Here is a 19,184-nt window from a genome sequence, read left to right on the forward strand (position 1 = left end):
AATTAGAATGTGACATGTGGACAAAATAAGGACCTTCCACTTTAATAATTCTAATTTTTTTAGAAAAACTTAAAAATTCCAGGAAAAATATAAGAAATATATATTTTAAAAATTTAAAAATTAATGTATATAATTCAAAAATAAAAATAAGAAATTAGCTAATATTTCAAAAATTAAAAATGGGAAAATATTAAAAAATAAAAATAAAAATATAGTTAAATTTAAAAAATAAAAATTATCGATGTTGATCAATAACGATGGAATGGCAGCCATTTGTTTGAATTTTTATAATATTTTTCCTTTTCCAAAATTTTGAAATCTAAATATTCTTTTATTTTTCGAATTTTATTCATATTCAATTTTGAATTTCTATAATATATATATTTTAAAATATATATTTTTCAATTTTTAAATTAATTAAGGAAAAAGATTAAAGCGAGATCAGAAATTTTTAAAAGTTAAAATTAAATTATAATTTTTATGATAATAAAAATATAATTTTGTTGTTTTAATAATCTATATATTTATTAAGCGAATTTATTAGTTGAACGTGTCACATATTTTGACACTGTTAAAGAACCTAAATTTGATCGGGGTTGGGTCGAAAAGACTACAAATGTACTGCTGCTTCCTACCTCCTTCGGTCTTTCTTTCGTAGAAAACACTGCAAAAGTGATAGAATAGAAAAACTAAAAAATAGCAAAAAGTAAAAAATAAAATTCTTATTTCTTCTCGAAAGTGCGATCCTCGTTCATCTTCTTCGAACCGGCGCCGTCAGGTACTTCGATTGCCATAAATTCTCTCTTCATATTATCATATCTGATTTTTATTTTTGTGGTTTTAATTGGTTCTCTCGATCCCTTGATAAAAGAAGGGGTGGGAATTAGGGTTCTAAGTTATCTTTTACCACCTTTCCCAATTTTAGGGTTAGGGTTTTGATTCCTTATTAGCAGAATATGATGGAGAATTTTTTTTCACGTTGTTCTTGAACCTGAGTTTGATTGAATGCGAATGTAGAGTTTTTGGGTTGTTAGTTTATTCTCGATTTTAATGCTTCTGTTTCAAATTAAAATAAATAAATAAAATATAAGGACCAAATTCAATAAAAATGTAATATTAAGTTATTGTATAATGCAAATTGACTTGTAACTCATAAGATATTATAATAAAAATTTCTAACATTCAAATTTGTCAGAAGATGGAAAAGAACTCGATCATGATGCTAAAATGTAATAACTTAATGTCGGAGTTGAAAGTTTCACTAGTCTATCGAGATAGGATACAATTAGTGATATTACTGCGACCGAGCAATCAAAGTAGTGAAAATGGTTTTGTGTTAGGCTCTAAGTGGTGAGAATTGACAAAATTTTTAGAGAAGTGACAATTATAATCAAGATCTTATATAAAAACCACATAATTAATCAACATTGCTTGGATTTAAATGTCTCATACATGCATATATTTAAAGATTCTCCAATTTCCTTGTCTCTGGATGGTCCTAACAGTATCATATCCTTTTGCCTGTTTTTTGAGATGCATCAGTCACCGATGCTTAAAAATGAAGAGTCAACGCAACTTAAAGAGTAAAGTCAAATAAATGAACGAGACATCATTATAAATTCAACATAAATTTGAATCAAAGTCACTTGAACACAAAATTTCATGATTTCAAGGTCTTCTTTTTCCTTTCTTTTTGTCATTAACACAGAATGTCATTAGCAAGGACAAACTATAAAAGCATAGGAGAAAATGATTAGTCTGTGTCCACCATTTTAGCTGTGTTTGGTAGCTGGTTCTAGTGTTTCAAGCAAAAGAAAAACTGAAACATTTTCCTACACTTTTAACCTCCAGAGAAATGGTTCTCTTTAACGAAGCAAAAGCAGAACAGAGTGTTTTGCTAAACTGTTCAGCCATAAGAGAAATGGTTCTAGTTATTAAAACAAAAGCAGGACTGACACTGAACATTTTGCTTGACTGATTAGCTGCCTGATAATAAGGGTCTAGTTTTTACCTATTTATAAAGAACGAAAAAGAATCTCATAAATGAACTGACTTTTCCATCTCTCACTTATTATCCATTCATGGAATCATAAAGCCATTGTTTAAGAATTGCAATGGACAAAGGAGAAATTTGTGAATGATCCTAGTGCTGTAATCTAGGATCAGGAGATGTGAATGATGTTTCTTTACAGATATCATTTTTGATACATTGACATACAAATTTTCAACTTCACAAGCGGGTCACATGCTTTCTTCGTTTTAGTTTTTATTTTCTTAATATATGTTTCTTAGATAGGCTAATTTTTTTTCTTGTTCACAAATTAACAATATCTATTTTTTTTACCCAATAATATTTATAGGCATGTTTGGGGTTTTCTCTCTCGTTTTTAATGGATGTATTAGTTCACTTTTTTTTGTATTATATTTAATAAACTCCATTTTCTATGCACTCTTGGAGTTTTAAATTTCTATTAACAGGAATAAGAATCTAACATATGTTCTCTTTGTTATATTAATTTTTTAGTATTTTTTATTATTCCTTACAGAAATGTGTTATTTTGCTAAATTTACTAGTGAAAATTTACCATGTATCGGAGATAATTCTATTTAAACAGTATAAAAACTGGATTAATTCAACCCTTAAAAAAGAGGAAAAAACCAAAACCAAAACCAAATAATTGAAGAACTTCTTAATGGATGCATTGCAGTTCTTGGAAGAGCAAATAATGGACTTAACATCCTCATCTTCTTCACCTCCCCAAAATTCCAGCAAAGATTTTGTCAATATGATTAATCACCATCAAAATGAAGATATTCGCAATCAAGGCTCTGGGTTTAGTTCTGGTAATAACGGGATTAATAACAAAGAAGAGATCCTTCCCAGCTATGATTTCCAGCCACTCCGACCTGTTTCAGCTAGCCTTGATGCCCTGGGAGTTAATAATAATTCCAGGTCTTGCAGTTCAATTGATGCTAAAATTAAGGTAAATCTTTAACCTCCTATTTTTTCTACTTTTTTGTTATTTAAAGTTTGGGTTTTCCGAGGAATTGATTTTTTAGTTTTATTTTGTGTTATTGTTTGATCAATAGATATATATGTATATTTTCAAATTGATTCAATTAAAGTTGCTTGTAAACTTTTTTTTTCTTCAATTTTTTAAGTTTTGTGGGATTATTGTATAAAATGTAGTTTGAGTAATGATCTTATGTATCTGGTGATAATTTTTAGAAGTTAAACTTACTATGTACTACTTGGAGTATTTTTATAATTTTGGGATTTATTCAATGAAATGTGGTTTGATTAATAATCTTCTGGGTTTGGAATCAATTTTTGACAGTTAACCTTACTACATGTGAGTTTTTTGAGATTGCTATTTTTTTGGTTAATGACTTTTTCTTTTTTGTTATGGTTAGATTAGTAAACTTTTATTGGTATCAACTTAATTTTTTAGTAGTTAAGAGATACAGTTGGGTTTCTTCTACAGCATTATTGTTTACCTGTATTTTTCCTTGCTTTGGGCAGAAGTATGGTTCTCTTGACTCTATTGAACCTGTAAAAGACATTTTAGAAAAGGACCAAAAAGGCTTTGACACATCTTTAGTGGCTGCAATTGATCGAACCATGAAGAAACATACTGATAATTTGATGCACATGTTAGAAGGTGTTGGTGACCGACTTACACAGCTGGAGAGTAGAACCAGTAACCTTGAGACTTCTGTGGATGATTTAAAGATGTCTGTAGGAAACAATCATGGAAGCATTGATGGGAAAATGAGACAGCTGGAGAACATTTTAAAAGAGGTATTTTCTTTTTTTTGGAAAAGTAAAAGAGATGTTTTCTTAAACAAACTTATGGTATTTGGTTTTGTTGTGGCTGCCGTTGGTATGTAACGGAAGAATTAGATGTAAATTGTTTAGCTTGTTAGCTCAAGTCCCACAGCTGTGATTGATGATGATTTTAAGAGCTGTCAGAAATAGATCTACATAGTGTATTTTGTTAGCTCAAGTGGCCGTTATTGACTTAGCAGTCAAATAAGTAAATTGCATAGGTATCCTTGATATATTATATGTAGTTGTCACACCATCTAAACACTTGATTTTGTGTTATGTTCTTGGTCTCTTTAAATTGGAACCTGATTGTCTATGTCGCTCTATGTCTTCATCCATTATCAAGAAATCATATCTAGATTCCAAAGCTAAGGTGGATTTCTCATCCACTTTCACTAAATCCTAGGGATATGTTATTCACCAGCAAGATCTTCTTGTGACTCCATAGAAAATATATCTGTCTGATTATTCATGGCACTTAAGAGACTTGCTAAGAGGAGTAATTTGATCACTGGTTTGAGTGATTATTTCTTGTTTTGACCAATCATGTGCAGGTGCAAACAGAGGTGCATGTTGTAAAAGAAAAGCAGGAGAGTGTTGAAGCTCTTTTACAGCATGCAAAGCTGCAGGAGACCAAGATGGACCAGCCATCAGAAACTCATAACACTGCACATATAGGTTCCATGCAACAAGCTGCATCTGCTCCTTTTCAATCTCATCAACAGCTTCCATTGGCTGCCTCTTTTCCGCAATCGCTTTCTTCCGTTCCTCCTCCTCCGCCTCCTACTGTTCCTCCTCCAGCTCTTCCCCAGCAAAATTTGCCACCTCCAGTCCAGCATCCAGACCAATTCCGTCAGAGCCAAGTTCCTTCTGTCCCTCAACGAGATGCTTACTATACTCCCCCTGCCCAAACTCAGGAGATTCCAAGTCAGCAATTCTCGATGCCTCCTACTCAGCAAGTTCCTTCTGTCCCTCAGCGAGATGCTTACTATCCACCGCCTGGCCAAACTCAGGAGGCTCCAAGTCAACACTTCCCAATGCCTCCTACACAGCAGCAACATCCCCCTCCTGCAGCACCGACTCATCAGCCATATCAACCGGCCCCTCCACTGCAGTACTCTCAACCACCACAGCCCCTTCAAGGCCAACCTTCCATGGGCCACCATCCTGATGAGGCAGCTTATGTTCCTTCTCAGACCTATCCACCAAACCTGCGCCAGCCACCCTCTCAGCAACCCAGTGGCCCTCCTTCCTCCCAACAGTATTTTGGGACTCCACCTCAAATGCATGAGCCACCATCTAGAAGGCCTGGTCCAGGATTTTCTACTGGATATGTCCCACAATCTGGGCCTAGTGAACAATATGCTTATGGTGGATCACCTCCACAGTATGGCAGTGCCTCCCCAATGAAATTGCAGCAGCTCCCCTCTTCTACTGGAAGTGGTTATCCGCAGCTTCCGACAGCTAGGGTACTACCACATGCATTACCTACTGTATCCGGGGGTGGTGGTGAATCAGCTCCGTCTGGACCTGGAAACAGGGTTCCCATTGATGATGTGGTGGACAAGGTAACTGGCATGGGATTTCCTAGAGACCATGTTAGAGCAACAGTTAGAAAGTTGACGGAGAATGGCCAGTCGGTTGACCTCAATGTGGTGTTGGATAAGCTAATGAATGATAGTGATATACAGCCACCGAGAGCTTGGTTTGGCAGGTAAACCTGTGGTATCTTTAATTCAGTCATGTATAGAATTTATCACTTGATTCTCATTGTACTTGTTTGGAGCTCAAGGGCCTATTTCACTCCCTCTTAATTGCTTTTAGGTTTTCCACTTACCCCTCTTTTTCACCTTTCTTGTTTGACTGTCGAGGTTTTCTTTTTAAATAACATTTGTGTATACTTCAATAATTTGAATTGAATTGTGAACTTTTCATTTTGTTAACAATGACCCCCCTCCCAAAAACACGTGATTCTTGGGATGTTAATCGAATTTAAACAAATCTGCTTTTGAATTTTTTTTTTACAAACTTCGAATAAGTTCCTAGAAAATGTGAATGGAGTTCAAACATGATTTATGGCATGATTTTAGGTAAGTTTGCTTAAAATTATTATTTATGAATAGAAATATGATAATTATGTCGAAATCATTTTATATGTAGAGGGGTTTTAAGAATAAATTTGGATAAATTTTGGAGAGTAAGGATCTACCATATTTCAAGAATTTATAATGGAGTTGTCGGTATTATGGTTAAAGCTTCCGGAAGTTTAAGTTTGTAGGTATACGAAGATCTCCCGATTACGGTAAAAGGATTATTATCTGCTGATTTAGTTCGGTCAATACCGAATTAAGGTTTAGCCGATTAATATTTTCGTTTTATGTTATTATTTTTTACTAAAAAAATGCAAATATTAATGATATAAAAGAAGGTTCTATAATAAAATAGTGTTTTGAGTGTCTGACTCTAAGATTAAGATTGAGTAAAAGTCTAAATTCTCAACATTAAACCATTGGTTAGTTTTTGATACAAAAGATTGAATTATTGAAGATTAGAATTTTTATCTTTGCGATTAAAAAAGTTATGTTGTATTTATTTATTTTTATTTTGTATACATATCAACTAAAAGCAGGTGACTATTCTCCAAGACACCAAAACTTCGTGAAAGCAAACATACTAATGAAACAAGCAACAAATGAGGGAAAGACTTTTATTTATAGTTGAGTTCCTTCTAATTTAACAATACAGTTTAAACTACATCAATGACTCAGATAGCTGTGGAGATGCACAAGTTGGATAGAGTGTTGCGGCAATTCAAGTTCAGGTAAATAATTTCATCGGACATTGAAGATCTGCATCATATCGACTTGTGGGAGAGAGAGAACGGATGAGCATTGACTTACATTCCACGCGCAATATATCAACATTTAGAACAATAGGTACAAGTTTTTACCTACTCGCGAGACTATTGTCGCTCCGGAGTTGGCCTGCTATCTAGAGTACATGTCATGGTTGATGGTACATGGCAAGCCATATTTGATAGGTGAAAAGGCGAGGGGTAGGCAACCACATATGAGGAGGCCACGACGGGTGCCTAGGCATCCAAAGTCTGGCAGAGCTGCCAAGACAGGTCCATCGTATACACCTATGCAAGAACCAACATCGATGATCGCACCATACCTGGTTAGTATGACTCGACTTATTCTAGTGCTTATACTAACCCCGTCATTTTTATACAAGCATCGCATATTACACCACATTTTTCTGTTTCTACTTTGATGCCAAGTTTTATTTATGGACCTCCGTCTCCGGTATATTACACGCTGATGCCATCGATGTTTCAGACGACAACGATGTAGCTGAAGACGTATAGTCCATTTATGTTTAGGGCACCGACCGAAAGTCTAATCATTATGTCATCGATGTATGAGACACAATATAGTTGTACCTCTTATGTCAATGGTGTCGTAAACATTTTTGGGATAATTGTTCTACTAAGGTGGACCATCTTCGCAACCACCTATTCCTAGAACAGTACACGATGCAATCGAGGAGTAACCGATCGCAATCAACTACGGATGAAGACGAAGAAGATGAGAGGCCGAGACCACAACTTGTACTGAAGGTTGAACCAAAAAGGAATTTGACTCGCAATCGCCGGCCACCCCGATGTGGCACACATTCTGACCGGGGATTGGATTGATTTATTTTTTTGTACTTTTCATGTAAATTTTTAAATAAATATGAAATGAAATATGAAATGTTTTTATTATTTCAATGTTGTACATCCTTATGTTTATAAATAAATATTGTTTTTGCATCAAAATTGATTGTCGTTGTCATCTCATATTATTAAATCAAGTCTGCACGGGAACAATGGAACAAAGTCGTATATTTTATTGATTTGTATAGTATAATAAAAATGCGTGTTTACAAATTACAACAAACTTTGAGTATGAATGAAAAAATCAACAAACAAATTGCAGTTAAAAAATTAATAAATATGTTAATGAGATGTTGTCATTATATCATCTCGTCGATGTGGACATGACGATATTGTATACCTTAGGTTCCTACACCACCCACATAGCTTTGATTGGTTTGTCTTCTCCTGAATATCCATGTTGTCGCGTATCCGAGTCGATGTCGATCGACCTTTTAGTTTGTGACGCAATGATTTGTTTAGTAACAAGTTGAATGGAGCGCTCGATATTGGCGACCACATACCTTCAATTGGGGCCGGTGAAAATACGATTCTTCACACGTTATACATGTGTTCTAGTTTGTACATTTCGTCCACAAAGCTCACGTGATCTAAACGTTGATTGCTACATGTTGAAATTGCATGAACACATGGAAAACAAAATGCGTCAAATCTCCTACAGTTGCAGGTCCGTTCTCTCAAGTGTACTCGGTACGCTCCCCCGGCGATACCTCGGTCCAGTTTGTCGAACTCCGTAACCTGAAACAATAGATAATCGCACGAGTGACACACTAGATGCATACAGTTTGCTCGTGTTGTAGCATTACTAATTTCTTTCAGTACGTCCTCACTCTAAACATGGTTGCCCTTCATCTGTTCAACATATTTTTCCGCTTGTTTTGAAAAAAGTTCAGCTAAACGAAAATATATTTATTTGACAATCGAAGTTATCAACAAATGACGCGTTCTCTTCAATACGAAACATATAATAAACTTAAAAAATATAAAAAAACTCAAAACCCTAAATCAAAAACCTTAAAAACTATAAAACCTTAACCCTACTCTAAAAAAAACCCTAAACCTAAACCTATAAAAACGACAGGAAAATGCTTCCGATTTAGCTGATGTGGCAAAAAGCAATTTTAGATGAAAGTATGTTTTACAAATTAACTTAAAACACTTACAGGAGTGTTTTAATTATTTCAATCTAATCCCATCATAAAAAAAACCCCTAATCCAATAACTTTTTTTTTAAAATAAGTATTTTTCAGAAATCCTATCCCTCCTCCCACACCTTCGGCAAAGCCTCCAAAAATATTCTCATAAACCTCTCTACCCCTTGATTATATCTTTATTACAATCCTGCCCTCGCCTCCCTTCTCTCCACATTTCTTTTTTCTCTTTCTATTCCCGAAATACCCCTCTATCGTCCCCTAAATTACCTTCTCTTATTTCTGCGTCCGGTGTCGGATTCAATCGGGAATCAGAACATATCTCCGAAGACATCGCTCCTTCTGTTCTTCTAGAATATTCTGTAATTTCTTTTGCTCCCTAATTTATATAATTTATTTATTTGTGAAAACTAGAATTTGTTTTTCTAATTATTCGAATTTCGTCTGAATTTCTAAAATTGTAAATGTGGAAATCCATAGGTTTAAGAGCTCAGTTTTAATATATTTTTAGTAGTTTTTGGGTTAGTTTTTGCATCTTTAGATATTGTTCTTTGATTAATCTACTAAATTTACGCTAAAATTTTCGTCGTTTTCAGCATTATTGTACTTTAAGTTGGAAATTATAGTGAAATTTTTGTAATTAACTAATCGATGTTGTTGCAGTAACTGATTGCTGAATGCCTATTATACAGCTCGTTTTTTTTAAAATTTTTTGTTTTTGGGCCATGATATTTGTGTTGGAGCTGACTGTTATTTTGTAGGATTGAATTTTCACTGGTGTGTGGATTATTGAAATGATTTTTTACTGTTGCACGATCAAGCACGATCAGTGGCATATTATTTGGTTAAGTTTTTCTTTTTGAGGTTTCGAAATGGTAAATTCAGTATATGACTGTATGCTAATTTGATAACTTCGAAGAATTTTGAGCTAAAAAGAATTTTGACCATTTCGATATTCAAATAGTGTTTTTGTTAAAGGCATTTGGTTTAGGCTTAATTTGGATGGGAGTGTGTTTAACTCCGATGAGGTTAAAAACAGCGGTGGCGGTGAGATTAGTTACTGTAACGGTGAGATTGGATACTGTAGCAGTGAGATTAGAAACAGCAGTGGAGTGTGTGTTTGGATTCAAACGCAACTGTAGCGGTGAGGTGAAAATAGAAAATGACTTTTAAGGACATTAGATTAAAAATGATATATAATAGAAGTTTTTAAAATTATTTAACAATTACAAAATTAATAAATGATTAAAAATTATTACAATTATATTTATTTTCAATAATAAATAATTAAAAATGAATTAAAACTAGAGAAAAATTCAAAAAATTATTTTATTTAATATTTCAAAATTAATCATATATTTAATTATAGGAGAAAAACGAATTACATGTAGTCCGGATTACATGAGTTGGCTTTTTTAGCATAAAACTAAGGAGAAAAAGAAAAAACGAATGCAAAGAAGTTTGAACAAGAAGAAAACTGAATTTGATTTCAAAAAATCAGATCTGTTTCATTGACTTGAGAAGCATTTATGTTACAATGAAATATGGCAGTTAACTAAAGTATAACTGTTCCCAAAGCCTAGATAGAATTACAAACAAAATGTAGCTGACATACCAGCTATAACATCAAACATAAATCAACAACTACTCTTACTAACTTTAAGTATAAATTATATTGCAACTAAATCAAGTTACAAATGAACAAAATAAACAAAATGCTGCTACTTATCTGGTTCAGCTAGGATGCTGGTCTGCATGCTGGTTTGCTGCTGGTTTCCTGTTACAACAAATTAAGTAATGCATCAAATTAATGTTGGTATTCAAGCAACAAATTAAGTAATGCATCAAAGTATCATTACACCACAGCTACTTAAATATATGAAGAATACTCTCAACTTCCTAGTCTTGAAAGCTGAGAAGATAGCAATAGAGATGCCATGAACACTTCCAAATCATAATTATGCATGAACTACAGGCTGATGTCATTGATATGTAAGTAGCAGATTTATATCAAACCATTGAAAACACAAGCGTGATAGCAGAAATGGAGTCCTTGCTGAAAGCAACTGCCAGACTACAGATACAACTGCAATTTCCCTTCCTTTATACCGATTTATCAGATACCAATGATCATTACTTTATCTTGTTGGATCATTTAAGCTCTTCAGCTACTGATACAGCATAAGGGGAAGTCCAGCAGCTGGAGCTGCTACAAATAGACTCACATACTAATAATATGTATATATCTATCCTTCTTGTTATATAACAACTAACAGGCTCCCGATTCAGGGATAGCCTATCTCTGCTTTATGAATCTGCAATCCAAATGAAAAACGAAGTTTGAAAATACCTGCAAATCCAAAATGTTATAAGCATTCCCAGACTCATCAAATTCGCATGGTAAGTTTGGAGCATATCTCCTCAGCTCATCTACAATGAATAGTGGTAAACACCAAATGGGAACATCTTCATGATAATGAAATCTTTACCCAAAGAGTGCAAGGGTTCTCTGAAAGGAGAAGAAATAAAAGTTACTGCAACTTAGATTGTGAAAAGAAAACTGCTCAAGCTAAAGAATGGAACTTCAAACATAGACACCATAATAGAGATTCCAGTACATGGTCTTCCAATTGTCCCATGATCCAGTAATAGCTACTCGCTTGCCACCAAAACACCATGTTATCATCACTGCTCTCTTCTGCTCTTGGTGGAAATCCTTGTAGCGCGTAGACTTTTGTACCAGTGGATGATTTCGGATTTGCATCATTTGACCAGGTCTGAGCAAGGGAGCCTCAGAGATCTGGAGAAAGAATTGCAACTCAATTGGATTTTCCATTACATGTATCTCTATCAACGTGTGTCCTTAGATATGCCAAATCATGTGGTAGATAATAGAAAGCCTTCATAAACAAGCTTTTCTTTTCTTTTCTTTTTTACGAATGTTGTACAAATTTTCAAGCAATTTCATTTCCTTTTAGCATAATATGCAGAAACCGATCTCCTTCAAGTTTACAGCATAACCAGGGACATTAAGAGTAGAATGACACCATGCCAATGGTTTTTAAGGCCAAAACTGTTAGTTTTGCAACAATGAATATTGCTATAAAGTTTAACCCTTCTAACATGAAAGCATGTAACAAGAAGTCAACAAGCATCATTGTATCACCTTAAAGATTCAAATGGAAAGATATCGTACATATAGTGAAATAAAATATTCCATTTACGCAAAACAACAACTATTATGATAAAGAAACAAAGAATTACAAGCCTATTCCTTCGAAGCAAATGAGAATACAGAAATGCAAACCATAAAATAGGCTGTAAATTTGAGACCCTACAAACATAGCAGGGTAGCAGTAACTAGTAAGAGCCAAGGTTTCTAGCTCAGGGCACCCAATCCCTGCCTTCAATACACCTAGTGTTCCATGAGTTATGCAGAAAGTAAAAGGTTTATCTTTTCTACTATCTCAGCAACCATAGATGATATAAAATTATCTTTTTTGGTAATGATTAAAGAGGCAAGCAGCCAAATTTAAGAGGGGGGAAAAGAAAAACAAGACAAAAGGTACAAGAATACATGATCTAACTGTTTTTGCACGTAAGAAGCAACATTAAAATTTGTATGGCAATGTTCCAATCTATGTGCAGCAGTAGAATATAGTATAGTCGAAGCACAATGAAAAGGGAAGTATAAACTGAAATGATTCTTTAGAGAGCTAGTAATGCATCCCAGGCTCTCATTTTTCTTCTTGAATTAAACAATTCCGAACATTCTGGCCATTATACTGAAGAAGCCTCATATTAGCATGTGTGAATTATCTAATTCAAGATAGCACTGCATTTTCATACACTATTTGGTGACAGTTCAAAGATAAATGTTCCGTCTCCGTTCAATATAGGCCAAAGATTCCACCTATCTACCATTTGGTTCTTTGAAATGATTTAAATCTTGAAGCATGTTGAGATCCTTTTCATGCACTGATCTTAACTGTAAATCTAATGCTGAGAAGAGAAGATGAAGAACGGAAGAAGAAAAAGGAATGAAGAACGGAAGAAGGAGAAGGAGCCTTACCTGGATGAAGGAGGAACCGGAAGAGGTCCTTGACCAAACTGATTTGCAACCCAAGGGGAAGGGGAAAGGGAAGGGAAAAGGGGAGAAGAAGGGTAACAAAACATCAGAAAAGCCGTAAGCTTTTACAAGTTATCAAACAGAAGAAACAAAAGAAATAATATATGGGTAAAAGAGGAAAGAAAAAGCAACTGAAGTTGCTAAATTTTTACTGGACCAAAAATCTCCAGTTGATTTGGGGCTGACCAACGTGGTGGAGATGGCTTCACACCGGACTGGCATGCTGAACCAAACGGCTGACCAGTGAGGCTGCTACCATTTTTTCCCCCCAACTGCACCTCACTGGTATGCAATGACAAACCAAAGGAAGCCTTAGTCAGCTGTTCTTTGGTATTTATGTTAGTCTGAGTTTTAGGCATTTGAATGACTCGGTTTTGTTGACCATAGAGGTCTTCTTTAAGGAGCTTAAAACCACATATCTTCAAATAGATTTTTTTTTGGTAAAGGTATTTGGTTTATTGAGGATGTTCTTTGGTATTCATGTTAGCATGAGTTCTGGGCATTTGAATGAGTTGGTTTTAGTGAGCATAAGGTTTTCTTGGAGTTTATACTTCATATGAATCATATTTTTTTGAAAATATTACACAAAGAGGTTCATCTCCGAAGTCAGTAATGACACGCTTTTGATGGAGACTAAAAAGTACTGTTAGATGTCAGACATACCAACTTGCCAGTGTCCAACTATGGTGATACAGGTATATCTCCGTTCTTTTTGAGTTCCAAAACATTTGGGTTTGAAATTGAAAACTAGCTTCTAGTATTGGATATGGTCCTATGGCAGTTTCTTTGCACTGAATGTAATATTTCTTAGTTGATACTTGGGCTGGAAAATGGAGTTATTGCAATATCAGGAACCTCATTAAGAGGCATTAGAAATGCAGTCAGCCTCTATAGAAGCTATCTTATTGGCCTTGCTGCTTAAATTGATTCTTTGTTTCTTGGTTCTTGAGTTATATGAATTTCGTTTGGACATGTGGTTTTTAATGTAAGTGCATCAGAATTTGTGTTAAAACTTAAAAACAGATTAATCTTCTTAAGGAACAAACACAGTTCAATCAAAGCTATAGATTGATAAGTTGAAAGAGATTGTTTATGGATTCAACTTCTGTAGCATATTGATGTCTGCTTGTTGAACCAGTATTGGTGTAATGCATGTTGGGTTATATACATGAGCTCTTAAGCTGGTTACTACCGTTCTAATGGTTGTAATAGATTATGTTCTGTTGTCTGTGATGCTATAGATCCATTCATGTAAATGTCCTTAACATCTGCAAATTTAATTTGCATTTTGTATGAATTGCTTTCTTCAATACTGTTTTTTGTTGTTTTACCTACCTTAACTCTTTCTCAGTTCCTAGGTTTTTGTTCAAATTGCTTCTCAAGTTGTTTGACTACTGCATCAGGTTAGAGTTTAGAGCTTTGCATGCTCTAAAAGAACACAGATTTATTATTTATTTCAAAAGTATCCAATGGAGCTGCAAGTTTCATCACCTAAACTTGGTGGTGGTTCTCTTCCTGATTGCATCAGTGCTCCAGAGGAGAAAGAGGTCAGTGATGAGGATGATGATGATCGCAACCATAAGCATCGCAGGCGAGATAGACACCCTCAATCATTAGAGAGAGATTCTATGGACCCACTATTTACAAGACCATACGGAAAGCACAAGAAACCTTTTGAAAATGGACATCCAGTCAGAGAAAATGTATCTCTAGCAGGTGAAGCCTGGAAAAATTCTAATGGTTTGCCTCCAGAAAATGACTTGACATCTAAGTTTGATAGAAAACACCCTGGATTTGCATCACTTCCTCGAGGAAATTTGGATCTGAACCAGAGAATTAGGTCAAACCAAATATTCAACAGAGATTCTGGTCCTGGTAGGGGAAGAGGAAGGGATAACTCTTCTTGGAATCAACATGATTCTAGGTTCAACTTTGTTGATATTGCTTCTCAAATGGTTCAGCCAGGTTCTGTTGCTCCAGGTCTCTTCGCAAGAAGGGGATTACAAAATGTTTCAATTGCACAAAGCCCATCATGGAGCACCTTTGGGCTTATGCCGGGAATACCTAATGGTAGCCTAGATACACTCCATCCTCTTGGTTTACAAGGGATTCTCAGGCCACTGACGAATTCTTCGTTGAATAGGTGCATTCCTCGCCAATGTTGTAGAGACTGAGGAGCGTGGATTTTGTCTAAGAGGAGATATGTGCCCAATGGAGCATGGTGTCAATCGTATTGTTGTTGAAGATGTTCAGGTATGCATTTTGTTAATGTGATCGCTTATAAAGTGAGCCTTCACCAAATTGCTAAAAAAACTGTCATGTGGCAATTTAGTTTCACTGATGACCAGCCTGGTAGGTTGCCATATTCCTCCACTTTATCATCTCTGGTTGTCAACAAAAACCATAGGGTGAACAATGTGTTGAAAATGTTTTTGATTGTTTTGTTCCTTTTTTAACACCTTCTAATTGCTTTTGTTGGCATTACATTGCTGCAGTGCCACCAGAGGCAGGGTTTAACCTTGTGCTTTGTTGTTATGTTTTAGTCTAAATATTCTAATTCTGCAAAATATTCTCATGTTACTTTCTAATATTTTTGCATAACACCTAGTAACTGTATTTGCTGTCATACGTATTTTCCCTTCTACTTTTTCTTATCTTCTATTTAATTTTCAACCATTCCTTAACCAACGAAAATAACATGCATGCTGCATACATCATCTGCTTCTACTCTTTCTGCTAGATTAGCTTCCATGCCATTGGTCTTTAAATATCTTCTTCAAGGGAAGCCCCCTGAATAATATGGTGGTGTTATGCCAAGAAGCTTCATGCTTATAGATCAATTATCTGCGTTAAGCATTGATTAAGTGTACCACATTAATAGGGATCTCTGCAGTTGTACTTCTCTAACATCATTGGTATTTGCTCCATATTCTATATTGACTGGTGGAGTGGGTTCTTTTGCAATTAATGGTGTCATTTAATTTATCATCTTATTCATAATATATACACCATTCTGAAATCCAAGTAGGGAAGTTCCTTCCTTGGCTTTGATTCTTAAACAGCTAGCATTCACCATTTGTTCTACATAACAGTAACTTTTCTGATTTGCAGAGTCTGTCACAGTTTAACCTTCCTGTTGCAGTTCCAACTGCAAAATTATTGCCAACACCTGCTGGACCTGGAGCACTACCTTCAGGTGTTCCTCCTTCAACCACTTTGATGAACAGCAAGGATCTACACAGCAAAAGCTGCAAGCCTGGAATGACTGAGGAAGCCTTAGGTATGAATGATACTTGTTCTACCAGTGCAAGTGGTGCTGATTTGTATGATCCTGATCAACCCTTGTGGAATAACAATGGCCTGGAAGCATCAGCTGCACTCTCAGGACTACATTCACCCACGATTGATGAAACAGAATCCTTGCTAAATGATGATATCTCTGATCATCATCATGGTAGGTTATGTGATAGTACTCATGATATATTGCCAATTAAAAGCACTGGGTCAGAGGGCACAGATTTTTCTGTTTGGGGTAGAACTGGTAGCTCAAGAAGTAGAATAAATACAAAAGATAAAATTGACCTCACACCCTTGGACTGTCTTCAGAATGAAACCAAGGTAGAACAACAAGCCTTTCCTACCTCTCAAGGTACTTTGAGTCATTTGAAGTGGATCAGCAGTGAGGATGATGGATCCAAAGTTGTGGATTCATCATTGAAGTCACAGCCTGATAGTTTATGTAATAACAGAAAACCAACTCAAAAGGCACTGCGTACACTGTTTGTCAATGGGATTCCCCAGAAAAGCAACAAAAGAGAGGCCCTTCTTTCTCATTTTCGTAAGTTTGGAGAGGTTATTGACATTTATATTCCACTAAATAGTGAACGGGCCTTTGTACAGTTTTCAAGGAGGGAAGAGGCAGAAGCTTCTCTGAAGGCACCCGATGCTGTAATGGGTAACCGCTTTATTAAGCTCTGGTGCACAAAGCGGGATAGAATACCTGATGTTGGCATAAACAGTGGCAGTGGTGTGTCAGTAACTTCACGTGGTCTAACAGCTTCTGTTATTCCAGCTCAGCCTGCTGCTAATAGAGGAAAAGATAATTTTCAACCTATTCCTCAGAAGAGCAATGTTATCCATGGTGTTGATCTGCCTTCTCTGAATTCCCCCAAGCTTCATAGCATGAATGGTCTCATGATTCCTCCTGCACCGCGGAAAAAATTAGAGACTTTGGAGCAGATGAAAGAGGAACTACGCAAGAAGCAGGAACTGCTGGAACAGAAGCGGAAGGACTTCCAGCGCCAGTTGGACAAACTTGAGAAACAAGTACTGGGAACTTAGTTTACTTTTATATACTATATTCCTAAATATGCAGTATTTTGAGTAATTTTACATCTCAAGAACCTTATGTGTAGAAATCAGGTTCAGAAGTTGCATGTTCATGGTATTTTTGAAATCAATCAGAATGCTATTGGCGGTTGCCCAATGGGCATTGTCAAACATGCATGCCTTTTTTTTTCCAATAGCTCGACTGCATGTACATGCTGATTCAAGTTGAGAGAGAATGTTGAAATAGAACATTAGGTTTTTTAAACTATAAATGTGGGATATGATCCCATATTAAGGCAGGTTTAACATTTGTTTATTTCCACCTTTTGCAGTCTAGTGGTGTCAAAGGTGATACTGAACAAGCTGCCAAGAGGCAAAAGGTGGACATTGCGGCTGATCCTGCAAACGCTTCAACTCCAAGATCCTCTGGACCTTGTGCTTCTGCTGCAACACCATGCACAATGGGGGTGACAGATACGGACAAATCAACAGAGAATATTCTGTCCCACAGTCCTAAATCAAAGCGGCAGTCTTGTCAATCAGCACCAGTAGGCATCCATCCATTCGTGTTGAATAAATACAAATTGGATAACAGACCTACTGCTTTTAGAGTTATTTCACCATTGCCTCCTGATTTTGCACATTTGAGTTGCTCTCTCCTTTTCCTCGTCTGAGGATATTGTTTTCTGGCTCCATCTTTTGTGAGGATGAAATTTACAATGATTCATCATCTTTTATATATTGAAAATGAAAAGATGAAATAAGCACATTTTGCAAACAATCTACGTCTCTTGTGCTCAGATGTTAGGGATGCATGTGTCCGGCATGGATATATTCAATTTCTCCAAGTTTTTCATGTATTCGGAAAAACATAGGCAGATCATATCCCTATACCTATGTGTGTATGTGTTGGATATAGGTGTTAGGCTCGAGTACTTGAAAAGAAAAATGATTAGTCATATAGTAGCATAACTTATTAGTATGTCTAGTTATTTGTAAATTATTCCAAAGTTCTTCGCTTAATGGCAGAAAACTCGATTGGCTCTTCTGTTTTTCATTGTCGTCAATGAAACAATTATTAGGTCAATGTTTTGAAGCACTTCTCACAATATGGTGATCTTTTCTCTGTGGAGCTGGAAGATGTGGAAAATGAAGATGATGTTATGGTATCTGAGACACTGAATGATTGCTCAGCTCGTATAACTTACAGCACATGCCGCTCGGCAGAAAAGGCATATGCAAATAGTAAATGCTGGCAGGGTCACAATTTGCAGTTTTCATGGTTGATATCTAGCAATTCAATCAATGATCCGATTAGCAAAGAAACTTCTTCCGCACCAAAGGAGCCTTTGGAAGCTGATGATATCCAGACAGAAGAAAAATTAGCATGCAGCATCTCCCAAGAAGTTGCGTCAGATGATGGGGAACCTAAGAATTCTGATGTAAAGAGTTTTGTAAAGCATAAGTATTTAGCTGAAGTTTCAGAGCATAGTCCATCTCCAACATCTAGAAGAAAAATTAGCATGCAGCATCTCCCAAGAAGTTGCGTCAGATGATGGGGAATCTAAGAATTCTGATGTAAAGAGTTTTGTGGAGCATAAGTATTTAGCTGAAGTTTCAGAGCATAGTCCATCTCCAACATCTAGAGTGAAAGCGTAGTCACCTAAAGGCAAAGCATGTTAAATATAGGGGGCTGTTTCTGGTTTTTTACAGTAAGGTAAAGTATTCAATTTGTTGAAGTCTAGTTGCCACCAAGGTTTAACAGTTTCACTTTAAAAGAACAATACATTAAGATTTTTTTACATGAAAAATGATTGGGAACTGATTCCCATTGTAGTTGGGAGTTTGGGCTCATTTTTAGATAGGAAATTAGGTATATAACCATGCAATATTTCCTCAGTTAAAAAACCGATCTATTTAAGGGTCGAATTATTTATCCATCTCAATAGACTTGTATGAGTTAGTTCTTGAAGAAGACCAACAGACTTGTATGAGTTAGCTCTTGAAGAAGACCAACTTGATTTA

The 19,184-nt window shown here is 35.7% G+C and overlaps 2 protein-coding genes and 1 pseudogene across 5 annotated transcripts; 2 read left to right on the forward strand and 1 right to left on the reverse strand.

The window, feature by feature from the left end:
• Positions 1-585: 585 nt before the first annotated feature.
• On the forward strand, positions 586-5,775 carry LOC105802438 (uncharacterized). Of its 3 annotated transcripts, none has more exons than XM_052624112.1 (4): positions 586-778; positions 2,709-2,984; positions 3,527-3,802; positions 4,384-5,775. In XM_052624112.1, the coding sequence occupies exons 2-4, from the start codon at positions 2,727-2,729 to the stop codon at positions 5,545-5,547; spliced, it is 1,698 nt and encodes a 565-aa protein (XP_052480072.1). In that variant the 5' UTR covers positions 586-778; positions 2,709-2,726; the 3' UTR covers positions 5,548-5,775. The 3 variants fall into 3 exon arrangements, with proteins under 3 accessions (XP_052480072.1, XP_012489528.1, XP_052480071.1); XM_012634074.2 differs by having other exon boundaries at positions 587-778; positions 3,524-3,802; XM_052624111.1 differs by lacking the exon at positions 586-778 and having other exon boundaries at positions 2,679-2,984; positions 3,524-3,802.
• Positions 5,776-10,183: 4,408 nt separating this feature from the next.
• LOC105802437 (SNF1-related protein kinase regulatory subunit beta-2-like) lies at positions 10,184-13,369 on the reverse strand. 2 transcript variants are annotated; one of them, XM_052624120.1, is made up of 5 exons: positions 12,988-13,369; positions 12,774-12,811; positions 11,320-11,501; positions 11,052-11,210; positions 10,184-10,478 (listed from the first exon to the last, which is right to left on the reverse strand). In XM_052624120.1, the coding sequence occupies exons 1-4, from the start codon at positions 13,187-13,189 to the stop codon at positions 11,132-11,134; spliced, it is 501 nt and encodes a 166-aa protein (XP_052480080.1). In that variant the 5' UTR covers positions 13,190-13,369; the 3' UTR covers positions 10,184-10,478; positions 11,052-11,131. The 2 variants fall into 2 exon arrangements, with proteins under 2 accessions (XP_052480080.1, XP_052480081.1); XM_052624121.1 differs by having other exon boundaries at positions 12,983-13,369.
• A 23-nt stretch (positions 13,370-13,392) lies between these two features.
• Positions 13,393-19,088, forward strand: LOC105802436 (zinc finger CCCH domain-containing protein 41-like; annotated as a pseudogene).
• Positions 19,089-19,184: the final 96 nt, after the last annotated feature.

Source organism: Gossypium raimondii, chromosome 11, assembly GCF_025698545.1.
Source record: "Gossypium raimondii isolate GPD5lz chromosome 11, ASM2569854v1, whole genome shotgun sequence".
NCBI lineage: Eukaryota > Viridiplantae > Streptophyta > Magnoliopsida > Malvales > Malvaceae > Gossypium > Gossypium raimondii.